Genomic DNA, 14591 nt, shown 5'->3' with positions numbered 1-14591 from the left:
AACGGATTTTTTTTTGTTTTTTCCTGGTTTATTATGGTTCGGCAGCCATTTTGGAACTGGGCGGAGCATGCTCAGAAGCGACTTTTGATGCTGCTCTGCCCAGTTCCAAAATGGCTGCAGCGCGACTTCTGGTGCGGCGGCCATTTTGGAACAGGGCGGAGCAGCATCAAAAGTCGCTTCTGAGCATGCTCCGCCCAGTTCCAAAATGGCGGCAGCGCTACTTCCAGTCCAATCCCTTATTTTTCAGGCAGGAACTTGGCAGGTATGGTCAGTCCCACCTCCGGCGATTCCTCTGGAGTCTCCACACTTGGAGATTCACTAGCCTAGCCATACATAGAATAACACCCAGATGTTCACATGTTCTGCACCCCGACAGGTGATCCAGCTGCTGAGGAGTGGTCCCCATGGAGCGTGTGTTCGACCACCTGCGGGGAGGGCTGGCAGACTAGGACGAGGTTCTGTGTGTCGTATTCCTACAGCACCCAATGCAGTGGGCCCCTCCGGGAGCAGTGGCAGTGCAACAACTCCGCCGTCTGTCCAGGTGATGACCTTCCACCCTGTACATACAATTCTTCCTGCCACTACCTCCCCAGCCACAGGGAGGTGGGCACTGTATCTACCCATCTGCATGCTAAAAGGCTCCGCTCAAAGGTCACATGACTTCTGCAACAAAGGAAGTGGAATTCTGCAACCTGATTTGATTACGCTCCCTAAGCAAATTTATGCAATTAGTATGCATACTTTATTGAGTTACACCGGGTGCTAAAGCCTACAGGCTAAGGAAAAGGGTTTGTATTCAGCTACCTCCATCAATCTGACATTTAACAACCCATGCTCTCTCTCTCTCGTCTCTCTGGCTGGGGCTCCTGCGGACGCTCCCTCTGCCTCCCCCCCTTTTCATTTTCTTTTTAATGGAAGTGATATCCAGATTGGGGGCTAGCTTCTGAGCGCGGAGTCCTGGCCAGACCGCCTGCGCTCACTTGCGAGGCTCCGGGGCGCCGCTTCCTCCTCCTCCGCTGCCTGACGACAGTGGCTTGGCGGGCAGCGGCTGAGGCGATTCCTGCAGCCAAGGGAGAGGAGATGGCGGTGGTGGAGGAAGAGGAGCCATAGGGCTTAGTGGCTGGTTGCGCCCTGCAGGAGCCCCAGCCAGAGCGCTCCGTGCGCCCGCCTCTGCCCTGCGCTCCACGGGCTGAGAGAGCCTGCACCGCGTCTCCCTCCTTCTCCGAGGACTCAGCGCTGTGCCTCCTTCTCCTTTGCCCAGCACTGGGTTCCGCTCAGTCGAGCTTCACAACCAGCGCATGCACCGCGGGACCAGCAAGAGCCGCTTGGGCACTGTGCGAGCGCTGGTGGTGAAGCTCGACTGAGCGGAGCCCAGCACGGGGGAAAGGAGAAGGAGGTGAGGCGCGGAGTCCTTGGAGAAGGAGAGAGACGCGGCACAGCCTCTCAGCTCGTGGAGCGCAGTCCTGGCCAGACTGCCAGAACCCCGCGCTCACTTGGCACCCTCCAGCGCCCGGCGCCGTGGTTCACCGCGCCACTAGCCTCTATGGCTAAGACGGGCCTGTGCAAGACATTCACAAATTTAGGCTGCAAGAATGCTGCCAACTTGAGCAGTTTCTTTTTAATAAATCAACAAGCAAGCAAGGTTATTATTGGGGTTCAGGGTGTTGGAAGGATTCATTCTGTCTGTGTAGGTTCCCATAAAAAAATGACCTGATTATATTTTTATTATTATTTACTTTGGGGGACTAAAGGGAAGATGGGTACTATGCCCCAGGAATAAACCTCACTGAAACCTCCTCTGTCTCACTCACACATCACTAGCATTACTTGAAAGAGTAAATAAAACACAGAGAGGTCCCGTTGGTGGGAAAAAGAGAGAGGTTATTTACTCACAATTTCTTCATGTTTACAAGGATGGCTTTGGATTCTAAGTCTACATGATGGGAGCTAGTTTCTCATGGTTGCTTCATGCAGGAGAGAGATGGGGTGGAGCGTGGGAGTTTGGCAGGAGACCGCAAAGTACATTTCCCCCTCTCTTCTAATCTCAACACTTCCCTCTGCTGACTAGAGGCATGCAAGGTTGCTTGTGCGTAAGAGGAGCAATAACCAACCTGACAGCTCCTTGGTTGACCTCCTCTGCTTTCATTTCAGTCCATGGGACATGGGACGAGTGGTCTCCGTGGAGCCTGTGTTCATCGACCTGTGGCCGAGGGTACAGGGATCGCACACGGACCTGCAAACCTCCTCAGTTTGGTGGCAACCCTTGCGAAGGACCCGAAAAGCAAACCAAGTTCTGCAACATCGCACTTTGCCCCGGTAAGTTGGCAAAGAAACTTTCCCCACTTGCTCTTCAGTGGGCAACGTTTTTGGCTCAAAGGGGCACCGATGAATTAGGAAACTGGGAAGCTCCGTACCATAATTTCCCCCTATATTTGAGAGTTACAAACTCCCTCCCCTTGTTTTCTAGGTGAGAGGAACCCATGCATTGCAGCAGGCTTTTTGCAGATGGGGGCCTTCCAGATGTTTGGATTGCAACTCCCATCAACCTCAACCAGCAACATCTGGAAGGCACCAAACAGAGAGAGGGTGGATTAAGGATTATAAATCCCACTTCCAAATTTTGCACAAATGCAAATTCAGTTTGACACAATTTTCACTCCATTAGTGTCTACCTTCCTCCCTTCCCTACACACACCATGCACAGAAATGTCAAAATTGCAAAGATAAAATAAGGGTTTTTTATAGTTTCTTCATATTTACAAGGTTGGCTTTGGACTCTAAGTATACATTGTGGAAGCTTGTTTCATGGCTGCCTCATGCAGGGAAGAGGTAAGAGCGAGAGGAAAGGGTGGAGCTCGGGATTTAGTGAGAAACCACAAAGTGTATTTGCCTCCAACTTTCTTTTAGTCTCAACCCTGCCCTTTTCTGGCTGGAGGCATGCAAGGTTGCTTATACCTATCCCAGTTTCTGATTTGATCCCATAATGTCCCACTTTTCCTTAGGATGTCCCTATTTTCATTGGAGAAATGGTGGAGGGTACGCAGTTGTCCAGTCCTCGAGCCGTCTGAAGGCAATCCTTTATATGGCAATCTTTTTTTATGTTTCATGTCTCATTGTGTTTTTATATATGTTGGAAGCTGCCCAGAGTGGCTAGGGCAATCCGGAAAGATGTGCGGGGTATAAATAGTAAAATGGGACATCCTTCTTTTCATCAGAGAAATGTTGGAGGGTTTGCAAAGTTACACAATTCATGGGAAGGGGAAACCAACCCAACGTATTGGATCCAAGGTCACTAGCCAATATGACCCAACGCAGCTATAAGGGTCATGGGGGGGGGGGGAAACAGTGCATTGCAACTGAAAATAAAGGAGGGAGGTGCTGTTGAACTGCATTATCTACAAGAGCACAGCAAAAACCTGCTAGATCAGGCCAGTGGAACTGTTCTCACCATGGCCAACAAGGTGCCCACGTGAAGCTTTCAAGCAGGAACTGAGTGCAAGAGCACTTTCCCCTCCCCTCTGGCTGCTTCCAGAAACTGGTACTCAGAATCAGGATGCCTCTCTCACACGTAGATAGATGACTAGATCTATCTGCCAATCTCTTTAATCTCCCAAGGTTCCCACTTGGATTACGTCCTCACATCAATATTGCTGCATCTGCATTGGGGACTTAAATTTATTTTATTTTATTCCATTTATACTCCACCTGTTTCTCCAAGGAATTCAAGGTGGCATACACGGTTCTTTTAATCCCCAACAACAACCCTGAAAGGTAGGTTAGGCTGAGAGAAGACCATGACTGGCCCAAGTGAGCTTCATGGCCGAGCGGGGATTCGAACCCTGGCCTCCCAAGTCCTGGTCCAACACTCTAACCACTGTGCTACATTGGCTCTCCAAATAGACTTCCCAGACAGATACAGTCTCTTTAAAAAAAAAAATCGAGGCAGCCATGGGAAAATTATCTGTGTGGGTGAATTATCTTAAACCACTGCAGCAAATGAAAGAGCAATCTAAAGGGAAGCAGCTCACTGCAACCCCATCCAGTCTGATTAATGTCTACTGGTGAGCCCAATGGTAATCAAATGCCAAACGGGCACCAAATCGGGGAGGCAGTCAGAAAAAGGGACAATGAGAGCAATTCAGTGCTTTAGAGCCTCGCCGGCTGCATCGGTTATTGTTCCTGGGATTTGTAACGGCAAACAATGACAACTCACCGTTGCAAGCACAATGCAGTTGTTCGGCGTGCGGCAGGGACTCTTGGAGAACAAGGCACTCGCTGGAGGAGAGCAGGGAAAGGAATGGGAAGTCAGAGGGGATAAAGGGTCTAATTGCAGCAGAAGCTCTGCTCAGATCGCGGCTGGCTGATTGCTGTTTGATTTGGTGCAGTGAGACTCGGGGAAATGAAGTGCTGGGCTTTCAGAAGGAAGCACTTGGACAAATGATCGGGTGCTTGGGTTTCTTCCCCCACTATTTTATCACTCCCTTCCCCCTTTGATATCCAATAAGTGGAGAGATACTGGCTCACAGGATGGAGGAGAGCTTCATAATTTGTGGGGATCTACAAACACATTTCATCCTCCTAGGGCTCATGGCTGACATGGCTAAGTCGCTTAGGGTGAGCACCTTCTGCTGTCTCTGCAACATTTGTTTCCCCTTTCGTTGAAATGACTGTTAGCCATTTTCACCGTCAAAACAAGTGAATTTAGGGGGCGTTGAAGCTCTTCCTCAGCCCTAGTGACCAACATCAATGCCTGGGGCAAGTGTTCCAGAGCCTGTTTTCGTTCTTCCCGTGGAACCCGATGGAAACCATGGAAAACTGAGCTGGCCCCATGGGAAATTGAGCTAAGTGATGGGATAGCTCAGTCAGTAGAGCATGAGACTCTTAATCTTAGGGTTGTGGGTTTGAACCCCATCTTGGGCAAATGATTCCTGCATTGCAGGGGGTTGGATCAGAGAACTCTCACGGTCCCTTCCAACCCTACAATTCTATGGTAGAATGTGATTGATTGATTGGAGAGCCTAACAAAGAGAGAGATTAGGATATGAGAGCTGATTTAGTTATTTTTTTAAGTAGATGTTGAGAAAATCTCTCCCCTTCCTCCAAGCTCTGTTCTTGCTTGAATCCTGCATGGTGGGTTCCCCTGGGAAATCTGGTTGGTCACTGTGAGAACAGGATGCTGGACTAGATGGGCCATTGGCCTGATCCACCAGGCTCTTTTCATGCTTTTAATATGTCATTGCTGTCAGCTCCTGAAAAAAAAATATATTCATGACTTCTTGCCCTACCTGGGGACCTCTGGAAGCATCTGATTGGCCATAATGGGAAGGGAAAAAACAGAACTGCCCTGCTAGCAACTTTAGGCATCTTTTCTGCATTTCTGGCTTGACTCACTTCCTTGAGTTGGGTTTTCTGGACGGATCTGCAGGGGTTGCATGCCTAGAAAATCCTTCTTTGGGTTGGCTGGATGACCTCCTGGATCCTTCCAGCCTTACAATTTGTTAGGAATTGACACTCGGACTTCCTCCTGCTAGAGAGATAACGAGCCCTCTGCTAATGAGCCTGAAGCCTTCCAGAAATAATTAGAGTGGGCCTGTCATGTCAGGAAATATTTCAAGATATATCTCTCTAATAAAAGTATTCATATTTCATTCCTAACCTGCACTTGGCATAAGGGGGCTTTTTTCCAGCTGAATGATAAATTACGGCTGATATTTCAGACTGGAGAACTCCTTCGCCTATTCGTGTTAATTAAGTGATGCAAGTAATTGTGTGTTCTGAGTTAGGCTTGAGTTGGCTGGCTTATTTGGAGTGATATCCATCTAGCGGGTTCCCAAGTTTGCACTGGGGCACGCGGGGAGCCTTAAAGGTGAGAACCTTGGTGCTTAAAATAGACATGTCTTGGTTTTCCATATTCCGACCACCCAATGAGAACCTGACGGTATTATTATTTTAGCCCTGGCAATGCCAATCACCGATGACTTATCTGCAGATTACAGAAGTAGATGGTGCTGAAATGTCAGGGAGAAAACCGCCTTGTCAAAATGGAAGCAGTTTTGACAGTTAAACACACAAACATGCACACCAGCCCTGAGGATTCAGTAAACTGCTTCCCTGTGAACAGGCTTCCCCCCTCTCTTGTCTGCATCAAGCTTGCCTTATCTGTCGCCCTCCTGATCCCAACTTGGGACTCTGTGGTTGGACTACACTTCACATCAGCTCCAGTCAGGATGGCATGTGGTCAGAGATGATGGGAGCTGTGAGTTCAGCAATTTCTGAAAGACATCTATTGAAGAAAGCTCATTCATCCTGCACAACTAGCACGTCTTTGGGCAGCGCGTAGTTAAACTGTGGAACTCACTGCCACAGGAGGGAGTTATGGCCAGTGCCGAATTTATGTATAAGCTAAACAAGCTATAGCTTAGGGCCCCACTATTTAGAGGGGCCCCAAAAAATTAAAGGGGAAAAAACTGGATGTACAATACATTTCAAAAATATAAGATGAAAAAAACAAGAAAAACAAGAAAAAAACATATACAAAGCTACAACAAAACAGAATAGAGAAAAAAAGAAAATAAAAATAAAAATCACTTCCTTGTTTTTTATAAATTTACTTTGTATATATATATATATATATATAATTTGATTATTCTTATTATCTTTTGTCCTTTGTCCATTTTTTGTTATGTATGGTTTTAAAAAATTGAATAAAGATTTGATACAAAAAAAAAAGGAAGGACAAGAAAAAAATATATATATAAGATGAAAAACAAATAAAATAAAACCTACCGGTAACTACAGCAACAGTGTTTTGTGTTGTGTAGGCTCCTGTGATGGACGTCATGGGCCCCCTGCTAGCCTGCTCCCTAAAACATCACTGGTTTGCTCATTTCTATATATAGGGTGCCTACATTCTGCATGGAATGTATTTCAGTTCAACAATTCCTTTGATATGTGCAAATGGCTTTAGATACCTATTAGGTCCATAAATGACCATACAGCATATATTCAACACAAAAAACAGTGACAATTTGCTGTGGACAAAGGGCAGCTGGACCTATAAAGGGCCCCATTACCTTCAGGAGCTGAGGGCCCCATCAGACCTAAGTCCAGCCCAGTGACGGGCACCAGTTTGGGTGGTTTTAAAAGAGGATTTCACAAATTCATGGAGGGAGAGGGCTATGGATGGCTACTAGCCATTGAGGCCGAGGCAGCAATGCTTCTGAAAACCAGCTGCTGAAAACCACAGGAGGGGAGAGGGCTCTTGTGCTCTGATCCTGCTTGTGGGTTCCCCATAGACATTTGGTTGGCTGCTGTGAGAATGGGATGCTGGACTAGATGAGTCATTGACATTGACCATAGAAACAACAAAATATTACAGCAACAAAATATACAACAAGGAACATTCACCTTATAATAATCTGATTCAATACAAAAAAAAATGTAATGAAACAGAACTTTACAATGGAACGACTTATATCAAACAAAGTAATAATAGCACAGGACCCAGGTGGCGCTGTGGGTTAAACCACAGAGTCTAGGGCTTGCTGATCAGAAGGTCAGCGGTTCGAATCCCTGTGACGGGGTGAGCTCCCGTTGCTCGGTCCCAGCTCCTGTCCACCTAGCAGTTCGAAAGCACATCAAAGTGTAAGTAGATAAATAGGGACCGCTCCGACGGGAAGGTAAACGGTGTTTCCATGCGCTGCTCTGGCTCACCAGAAGCAGCTTTGTCATGCTGGCCACATGACCCGGAAGCTGTCTGTGGACAAACGCTGGCTCCCTCGGCCTATAGAGCGAGATGAGCGCCGCAACCCCAGAGTCGGACACGACTGGACCTGATGGTCAGGGGCCCCTTTACCTTTAATAATAGCACACGATAAAATTAACTCTCAAAACTGGATTGTTGTAATAACCTGCAGTTTATATAACAGTATATATTTAAAGTAGATGAATAAATGAGTAAATTAAGTTAATCTGGAATGTGCAGAAAATATAATAAATAAATTTAAGGAACCACAGGAAGTCAAGTTTTGAAATGTTAAGATGATTGTAAAATTATTGAAATGTATAAACCCGAAAAGCATAAATAATTTTTCTTAAAAGAGAGAATTGATTGGGAAACTGAAGAACTAATGATATAAAATATATAAAAGAAAAGAAAAACTCTCAGCAAATAATAATTAGACAGCCTTCACTCCTAACAATTGCAGTGAATGATTACTAAACTATGATCAATAAAAATAACTGTAAATGAAAACACGTAAAATACCACAATGCATACATAGCCATGTAAAAGGATCAAATTGAGAAACAAAGACACACAACTATTTTTTTATAAAGCTATATCTCTGTGCAAAAGCGGTTTTCACATTCTGCCTTCCCTTCTTTCCTTCTTTGGGTCACTCAGTGGACGGCAACTGGAATGAATGGTCGAGCTGGACCTCCTGTTCCACCAGCTGCTCCAACGGCACCCAGCAGCGGACGAGAGAGTGCAATGGGCCGTCGTACGGGGGAGCCGAATGCCAAGGACACTGGGTGGAGAGCCGAGACTGCTTCCTAAGGCAGTGCCCAGGTCAGTAGTAGTGTGTGGGTCACCCTCTGCCCCTTTGGGATTCAACGAGTGCATGGCTGACCTGCAAAATGACATTCTAGCGCTGCAGCACTAAAACTGCTCACACATTTGCAAAGCTAGGCAGGGTCTGGTATGGTTTCAAAATGGAAGGGAGACTATGAATCAAGATTCCTGCATTGCAGGGGGTTGGACAACAGCCTTTACCAAAGGTGTGATGGGTTTTGAAGACGCTCGAACTCAGGATGCAAGGGAGAAATGCGTTAAGAGGAAGGCACCCTTGGCAAACCCTCACCGTGATCAACTCCTGCTTGGAAACCTATGTCCCCACTGTGGAAGAACGTGTGGATCCAGAATTGGCCTCCACGGTCACTTACGGATTCACTTTTAAAACCATGTTTATGGAAGGCAATTTACTCAGCTCCGGGTGATTGCCAAAGAAGAAGAACAAGTCTAGATGACTCTTGGCGTTCCTTCCAACTCTAAGATTCTGTGATCATCATAAGTGGCTCAGTAGAGATACACATGGGAGATGTTGCTCCTGAAAGATCTGTGATATCATTTCCTCCCAAATGAGTGCCGTTCAGATGTTTATGGACTACAAATCCCATCAGCCACAGCTGGCACAGCTGAGATACTGATAGCCTCCATCCTAAGGAGTTTCTTACAAGGCGTTTCATGCTTGCCTTTTGCCCCCTAAGGAGCACTAGTTTGCCAACAGACAGAAACTGGAGCACAGCTGTCCCCAACCTGTTGCCATCCAGATGTTTAGAGCTGAATCTCTAAGATGGGATTTGTAGTTCAAAACATCTGGAGCATGCCCATTTGGGGAAAGCTACTATATAGCAAGTCTTTCAGTAGGAACATTTTCTGTGTGCATCTCTGCTGAGCCACATCATAGAGCTGAAACAATTTGGAACACATATTCCTATGCACAAGCCACAAGCCACCCAACCCCAGGTTATATTTTTGTTTTTGCTTGGAATCTTTCTCTTTATATTGTTCACCTCACCAAGTACAGTGGAAGCTAGGGTTACGTGCTGTCCTCCTTACGAACGCTTCGTGTAGCGAGCTCCACTAACCTGGAAGTAGCTGCTCCTGGTTGCGAACTTTGCCCAAGGATGTGAGTGGAAGTCATGTGGTGGCTGGGTGGCGGCAGCGGGAGGCCCCATAGTGAAAGCATGCCTCATGTTAAAAATGGTTTCGGGTTAAGAATGGACCTCCAGAATGAATTAAGTTTGTAACCGGAGGTACCACTGTATTTATTTTAAGAAGGTCTGTGCTTAACATTTTCCCTCAAGAGAACTGCAGTGGAGTCCTCCAAGGTAAGTCCCATTGAACTCAATGAGGCTTTCTTCCTAGTATTATTTATTTAAGCAATTTTGATATTGCTTAATTGAACCCATCTGTAAGTGGTGTACAAGAAATAAGATACAGAAAAGGCAAAAATCAGCTGAAACTATAAAATCAATTTAAAGGCATGCTGTAATGATTAATAATAATAATAATAATAATAATAATAATAATAATAAAGTCTCCAGAAGGCACTGGAAGTTCAACAGGGAGAGGATTTGTGTTGCCAAAGGCTTGTAGGACCCAGAAAAATTCTATGTTATTTGGTGGGATTCTACCCTGTTTTCAACAAATGCAGAAACACAGGACTCCCTCTCCCTAGTAAAATGTGAAATTTGGCTTTCCTAATGGTCTTAAGTATTCTACAAACTTAATATTAAGTCTCTCCCAGATATATTGTGCCTCTATTATGTTTATTGTATCAAGTTGTGATATATATATATATATATATATATATATATATATATATATATATATATAATATTATATATATATATATATATATATATATATATATATATATATATATATATATATATATATATGAGAAGAGGGGCTCTGCCATGTCTGGGCAACCAGTGCAAGCTTTTGAGTTATGCACTGGCAATAATTTGCCCCATCAATAGTCCAGTCACAGCATTTTGCACCAGCTGAAGCCTCCAGACCAGATCCAAGGGTAGCCCTATGTAGAGTGCATTGTGCGCGCCCACAACCTCAGATTTCCACCCTCATCTGCAGGAACCCTACATTACAAGTTCTCCCTTTTCTCTCTTTCTCTTCCAGTGGATGGGAAGTGGCAAGCGTGGGGCCCATGGGGGAGCTGTACCGCCACTTGTGGAGGTGGAACGCAGAAACGTGACCGTCTCTGCTACGGCCCTTTCTATGGAGGAGACGCATGTCAAGGACCCAAAGAGGAGTACAAGCAATGCAACGAGAAGAGATGTCCAGGTAAGAGATTTCTGCAGGAGATGAGGGACTAGATGGGCCATTGGCCTAATCAAGCAGACACTTCTTATATCCTACTTAAAACTGTGCATTAGCTGTGCTTCCTGCACTAAAAGGGGTTGGACTAAAAAAAACCTGCATATTTCCCTGTGAGTGGCATTGCTGCCCCTCAGCTGCCTACACCCCTAGGCCTGCTGACCAGAAGGGTCAAGTGGTTCTGGGCAGGAAACTCACAGGTAGTTAGAACACCTCTTGCTTTGTGAAGTGCTTTGATGCCAAAGTGTCCATCTGGTCTCACTAGGCAATCAAAAGGCTCTAAGTATGGCTGATTTTCTCCTAGGGAGGGTGTGTGATTCCCTCTCAGGGTATCAAGCTGATGGTCTTCATCCAACATGCGTCTGGATGATGATGATGATTGATAGAAGGGGCATCAAAATAGATAGATAGATGCAGCAGCAAAATAACAAGAATTAATCTGGCTATTGTTGGCCTTTGATCGCCTCCAAGATTCCTGGCCAGCCTTTGGCCTAAATGCCTGACAAGTATGGGCATTTAGATCCTGTAGCCGTCAGATCAATGTCTAAAAACAATTGCATTCATATTTCGCCCTAGAGAGAAGGGAAGGAGGAAGAACATCAAATATCAACATAATTTTGTTTTCATAGAAAGGAGGAAAGCCATTGAGCGTAATTGGGTTAGATGTTAAATTCTCCCAGTGCTGTGTGCTTCCTTTTGTAAAATGGCTTTTGTTACAAAGGGATATTAAAAATTACAGGGATCGTGTTATCCCCTCCTGAGAAAGAGAGCACTCCCACACTCTCAGGCAAGGTGGTGAAATGCATTTCTAATGAGCATCCCTAATACAAAGTGTCATGCCTTGTTTCCCGGGAAGGTACTTGAGCAAAGGAGGGAAAGTTGAAAGGGTGAAATTGAGGACAAGCCTCTGGTGGTTGGCTCCTGCATATCAGTTGCAAGCAGAACGTGGAAAGAGGGTTGCAGAGCTGATCTCCTTCTTAGCCCAGCACCACAGCTAATACTGAGCTAGTTAAGGACTACTGGACTAAACCATCCAGGGGTCCTTTACCTTTCCTTTTTAAGGACAGACAGATCGGCCACCTTGCATTCCGCTCAGTTGTGAATGCTTTTAATTCCTTGTTCCCTTTTGTCCTGCTTCCAAAACAAACCACATTCTTTCTTTCTTTTTCCAATATGAAAATTTGAGCTGTGTCAAAACATGCATTTTTTAAAAAATCACATTTCTCAAACTTCATACTTATTTTACATATTTTCTCTATCTATCTAGCTACCTAGCTATCTCTTGGTGGAAGGAGTTGGGGAGTTGGGTATTGTCAGGGGACCTCCCTTCAGGGATCCTCCCCCCCATCATCCTGACCAGCGCTTTGCCCACCGAGAGCGGCAGCAGCGGGTCAGGGGGAGGAAATGAGGATGGGGGCGGAGTGGAGGAGGCACGGCTCAGCCATGTATCAGAGCCCCTGCACGAACTCCAGCCAACAAGTAGGAGAGGGAACACAGCCGCTTCCAGCGTCCGAATTGAGGCACGCACCCAAACACAAGGTTAGAGGGCGACGTTTCGAGGTGCCCAAGCTATTATGCTGGCCCCGGAGCAGAAGGGTGCCATTGCCGGATTCTGCGAGTGACTAGGAGGTCATGTTTTCCACTTTCTCTGCACTGTAAATACTATGCACAATAAAACCGTTAAAGACAGAACGGACTTGGGCGTGTTTACTCGGGAGTAGCCGCAACAATCCCCTGACAGGTATGTTTAGCCTGGAGGAGAGAAAACTGAGAGGTGATATGGTAGCCATCTTCCAATATCTGAAGGGTTGCCACATGGAAGATGGAGCCAGCCAGAGCCGGCCCATGCATGAGGCAGGGTGATGCAGCTGCTTCAAGCAGCGGCAGGGCAAGAGGAGGCACTCTGCCTGCTCTCCTGCCCCACTGCTTTTGCCGCAGAGAGGAAAGCATTCTTCTGCAGACAGAGAAACCAAGCAAGCAGCAACACTTTGAGGAGCGCCTTGACTCCAGTCAGATTTGGTCAGTCAAGTCAAGAGTCAGAGCTCATCCATGGTGGAACTGGGACAAACAGTACAAAACGGGAGCTTGTTTTTCTGGTGCTCCATTGGGCAGGACCCAAACCAATAGATTCAAATGACACGAAAGCAGACTCCCAACTAAACATCAGGAAGAACTTGCTGGTGGCAAGAGCTGTTTGACAGTGGAGGTTATATATCTGTTTATTGCCTTGAGACTAATGTGTGAAGATGCCCCCGGTCCCTGTGCTGGTCAGTTTCATGGTAAGTTTGAAAGACCACACCCCCAATTCCAAATGCAGCCAAGAATGCGGGTGGGTGGAAACCATGGCACAACTCATCATGTTGCATCCCAAGTCTTGAGCAGAGCATATTTCTAGTTCAAGTGCTGATGTCAAGTCCATTACCCACCAAGGCTGGGTGCTCGGCCTTGACTAATTGTTTTGGATAGCAGCAACCCACACATTGAAACTGTGCTCTATGACCTTCTGAAACCAACCTTGCTGGCTAGACACTGACTAATTGCAGCGGCGGTCAGGATCATTGATTCCAACCCACCAACAGCTGCTCCTTCGCCATTTAGATGCCCATTTCTTTGGCACATCGTTCCTGGCCTGGTGGAATCCTGCTGCGGCCCAGTGTCAAATTCTACGAGATGGGGACTTCCATAAGAAGCTGCTAGGGCTTATCCTTGCCTATCATTCCCTTGGCTCTTTCTCTTCCATTTCCACCCAGACTATGTTTGCTCCCACCCTGTTTACAAGTTTACATGCCCAATAAAATAGAAAATGTAATTGAAAGCTGTGAAATATATGCCCCCCTCCTCCCTGTGCTTAGTGGTGAGAAATGACTTTAACACCCCAATGACAGCTTTCACTGCTTTATGTCCCATAAATAACTTTTCCACATAAAGGGTTGTGCTACTCAGGCCGGGAGCCGAGTTCCTTTGTGTGTGCTCCAAGCTTTCTCCCAGATTCGGAATGAAAGAATCTCCTTCAGGCATATCCGTGAGTGTATTTGCACAGGGTTTTTTAGGAGTGTGGATGGAGGAAGTGCGCTGCCGGATCAGACCAAAGATCCATTTCGGTAAGCATTCTGTTTCCCACAGTAACAACCAGATTCCAATGGCAGAGGTGATATGGAGCCTGGGGGTCTCCGGGTGTAGTTGTACCCCGACTCCCATCAGACCCAGCCAGCATGGCCAATGATCAAGGGTGATGGGAGTTATAGTCCAGAAACACCTGCAAGGCAGCAGCTTCCCACTGCTGGCCTATGGAAAGCTTGCAAGCAGGACATGAAACTTGTCTGTGTATGTGTGTGAATGCTCACATGCTCACACACACAAGATGGTTTCATTTAGCTGTCATAGCTAATGGTATAGATAAAGGACCCCTGGATGGTTAAGTCCAGTCAAAGGCGACTATGGGGTTGCGGCGGTCATCTAGCTTTCAGGCCGAGGGAGCTGGCATTTGTCCACAGACAGCTTTCCAGGTCATGTGGTCAGCATTACTTAACCGCTTCTGGCGCAATGGGATACCGTGAAGGAAACCAGAGTGTGCCACAGAAATGCCGCTTACCTTCCTGCCACAGTGGTACCTATTTATCTACATGCTTTCAAACTGCTAGGTTGGCAGGAGCTGGGGCAGAGCAACGGGAGCTCACCCCATCGCAGGTAT

The 14591-nt window shown here is 46.4% G+C and overlaps 1 protein-coding gene across 1 annotated transcript in view; it reads left to right on the top strand.

The window, feature by feature from the left end:
• ADGRB1 (adhesion G protein-coupled receptor B1) overlaps nucleotides 1–14591 on the top strand; it is a 340537-nt gene that overhangs the window by 164771 nt on the left and 161175 nt on the right. Inside the window, exons 5-9 of the mRNA XM_060277561.1 lie at nucleotides 377–541; nucleotides 2152–2320; nucleotides 4769–4773; nucleotides 8405–8569; nucleotides 10703–10867. Coding sequence (XP_060133544.1) covers nucleotides 377–541; nucleotides 2152–2320; nucleotides 4769–4773; nucleotides 8405–8569; nucleotides 10703–10867 — 669 coding nt within the window. The remainder of the gene's footprint in view (nucleotides 1–376; nucleotides 542–2151; nucleotides 2321–4768; nucleotides 4774–8404; nucleotides 8570–10702; nucleotides 10868–14591) is intronic.

This window comes from Zootoca vivipara, chromosome 8 (assembly GCF_963506605.1).
Source record: "Zootoca vivipara chromosome 8, rZooViv1.1, whole genome shotgun sequence".
Classification (NCBI taxonomy): domain Eukaryota; kingdom Metazoa; phylum Chordata; class Lepidosauria; order Squamata; family Lacertidae; genus Zootoca; species Zootoca vivipara.
Note: the sequence above shows the minus strand (reverse complement) of the source record. Positions and strands in the feature narration are given on the sequence as shown.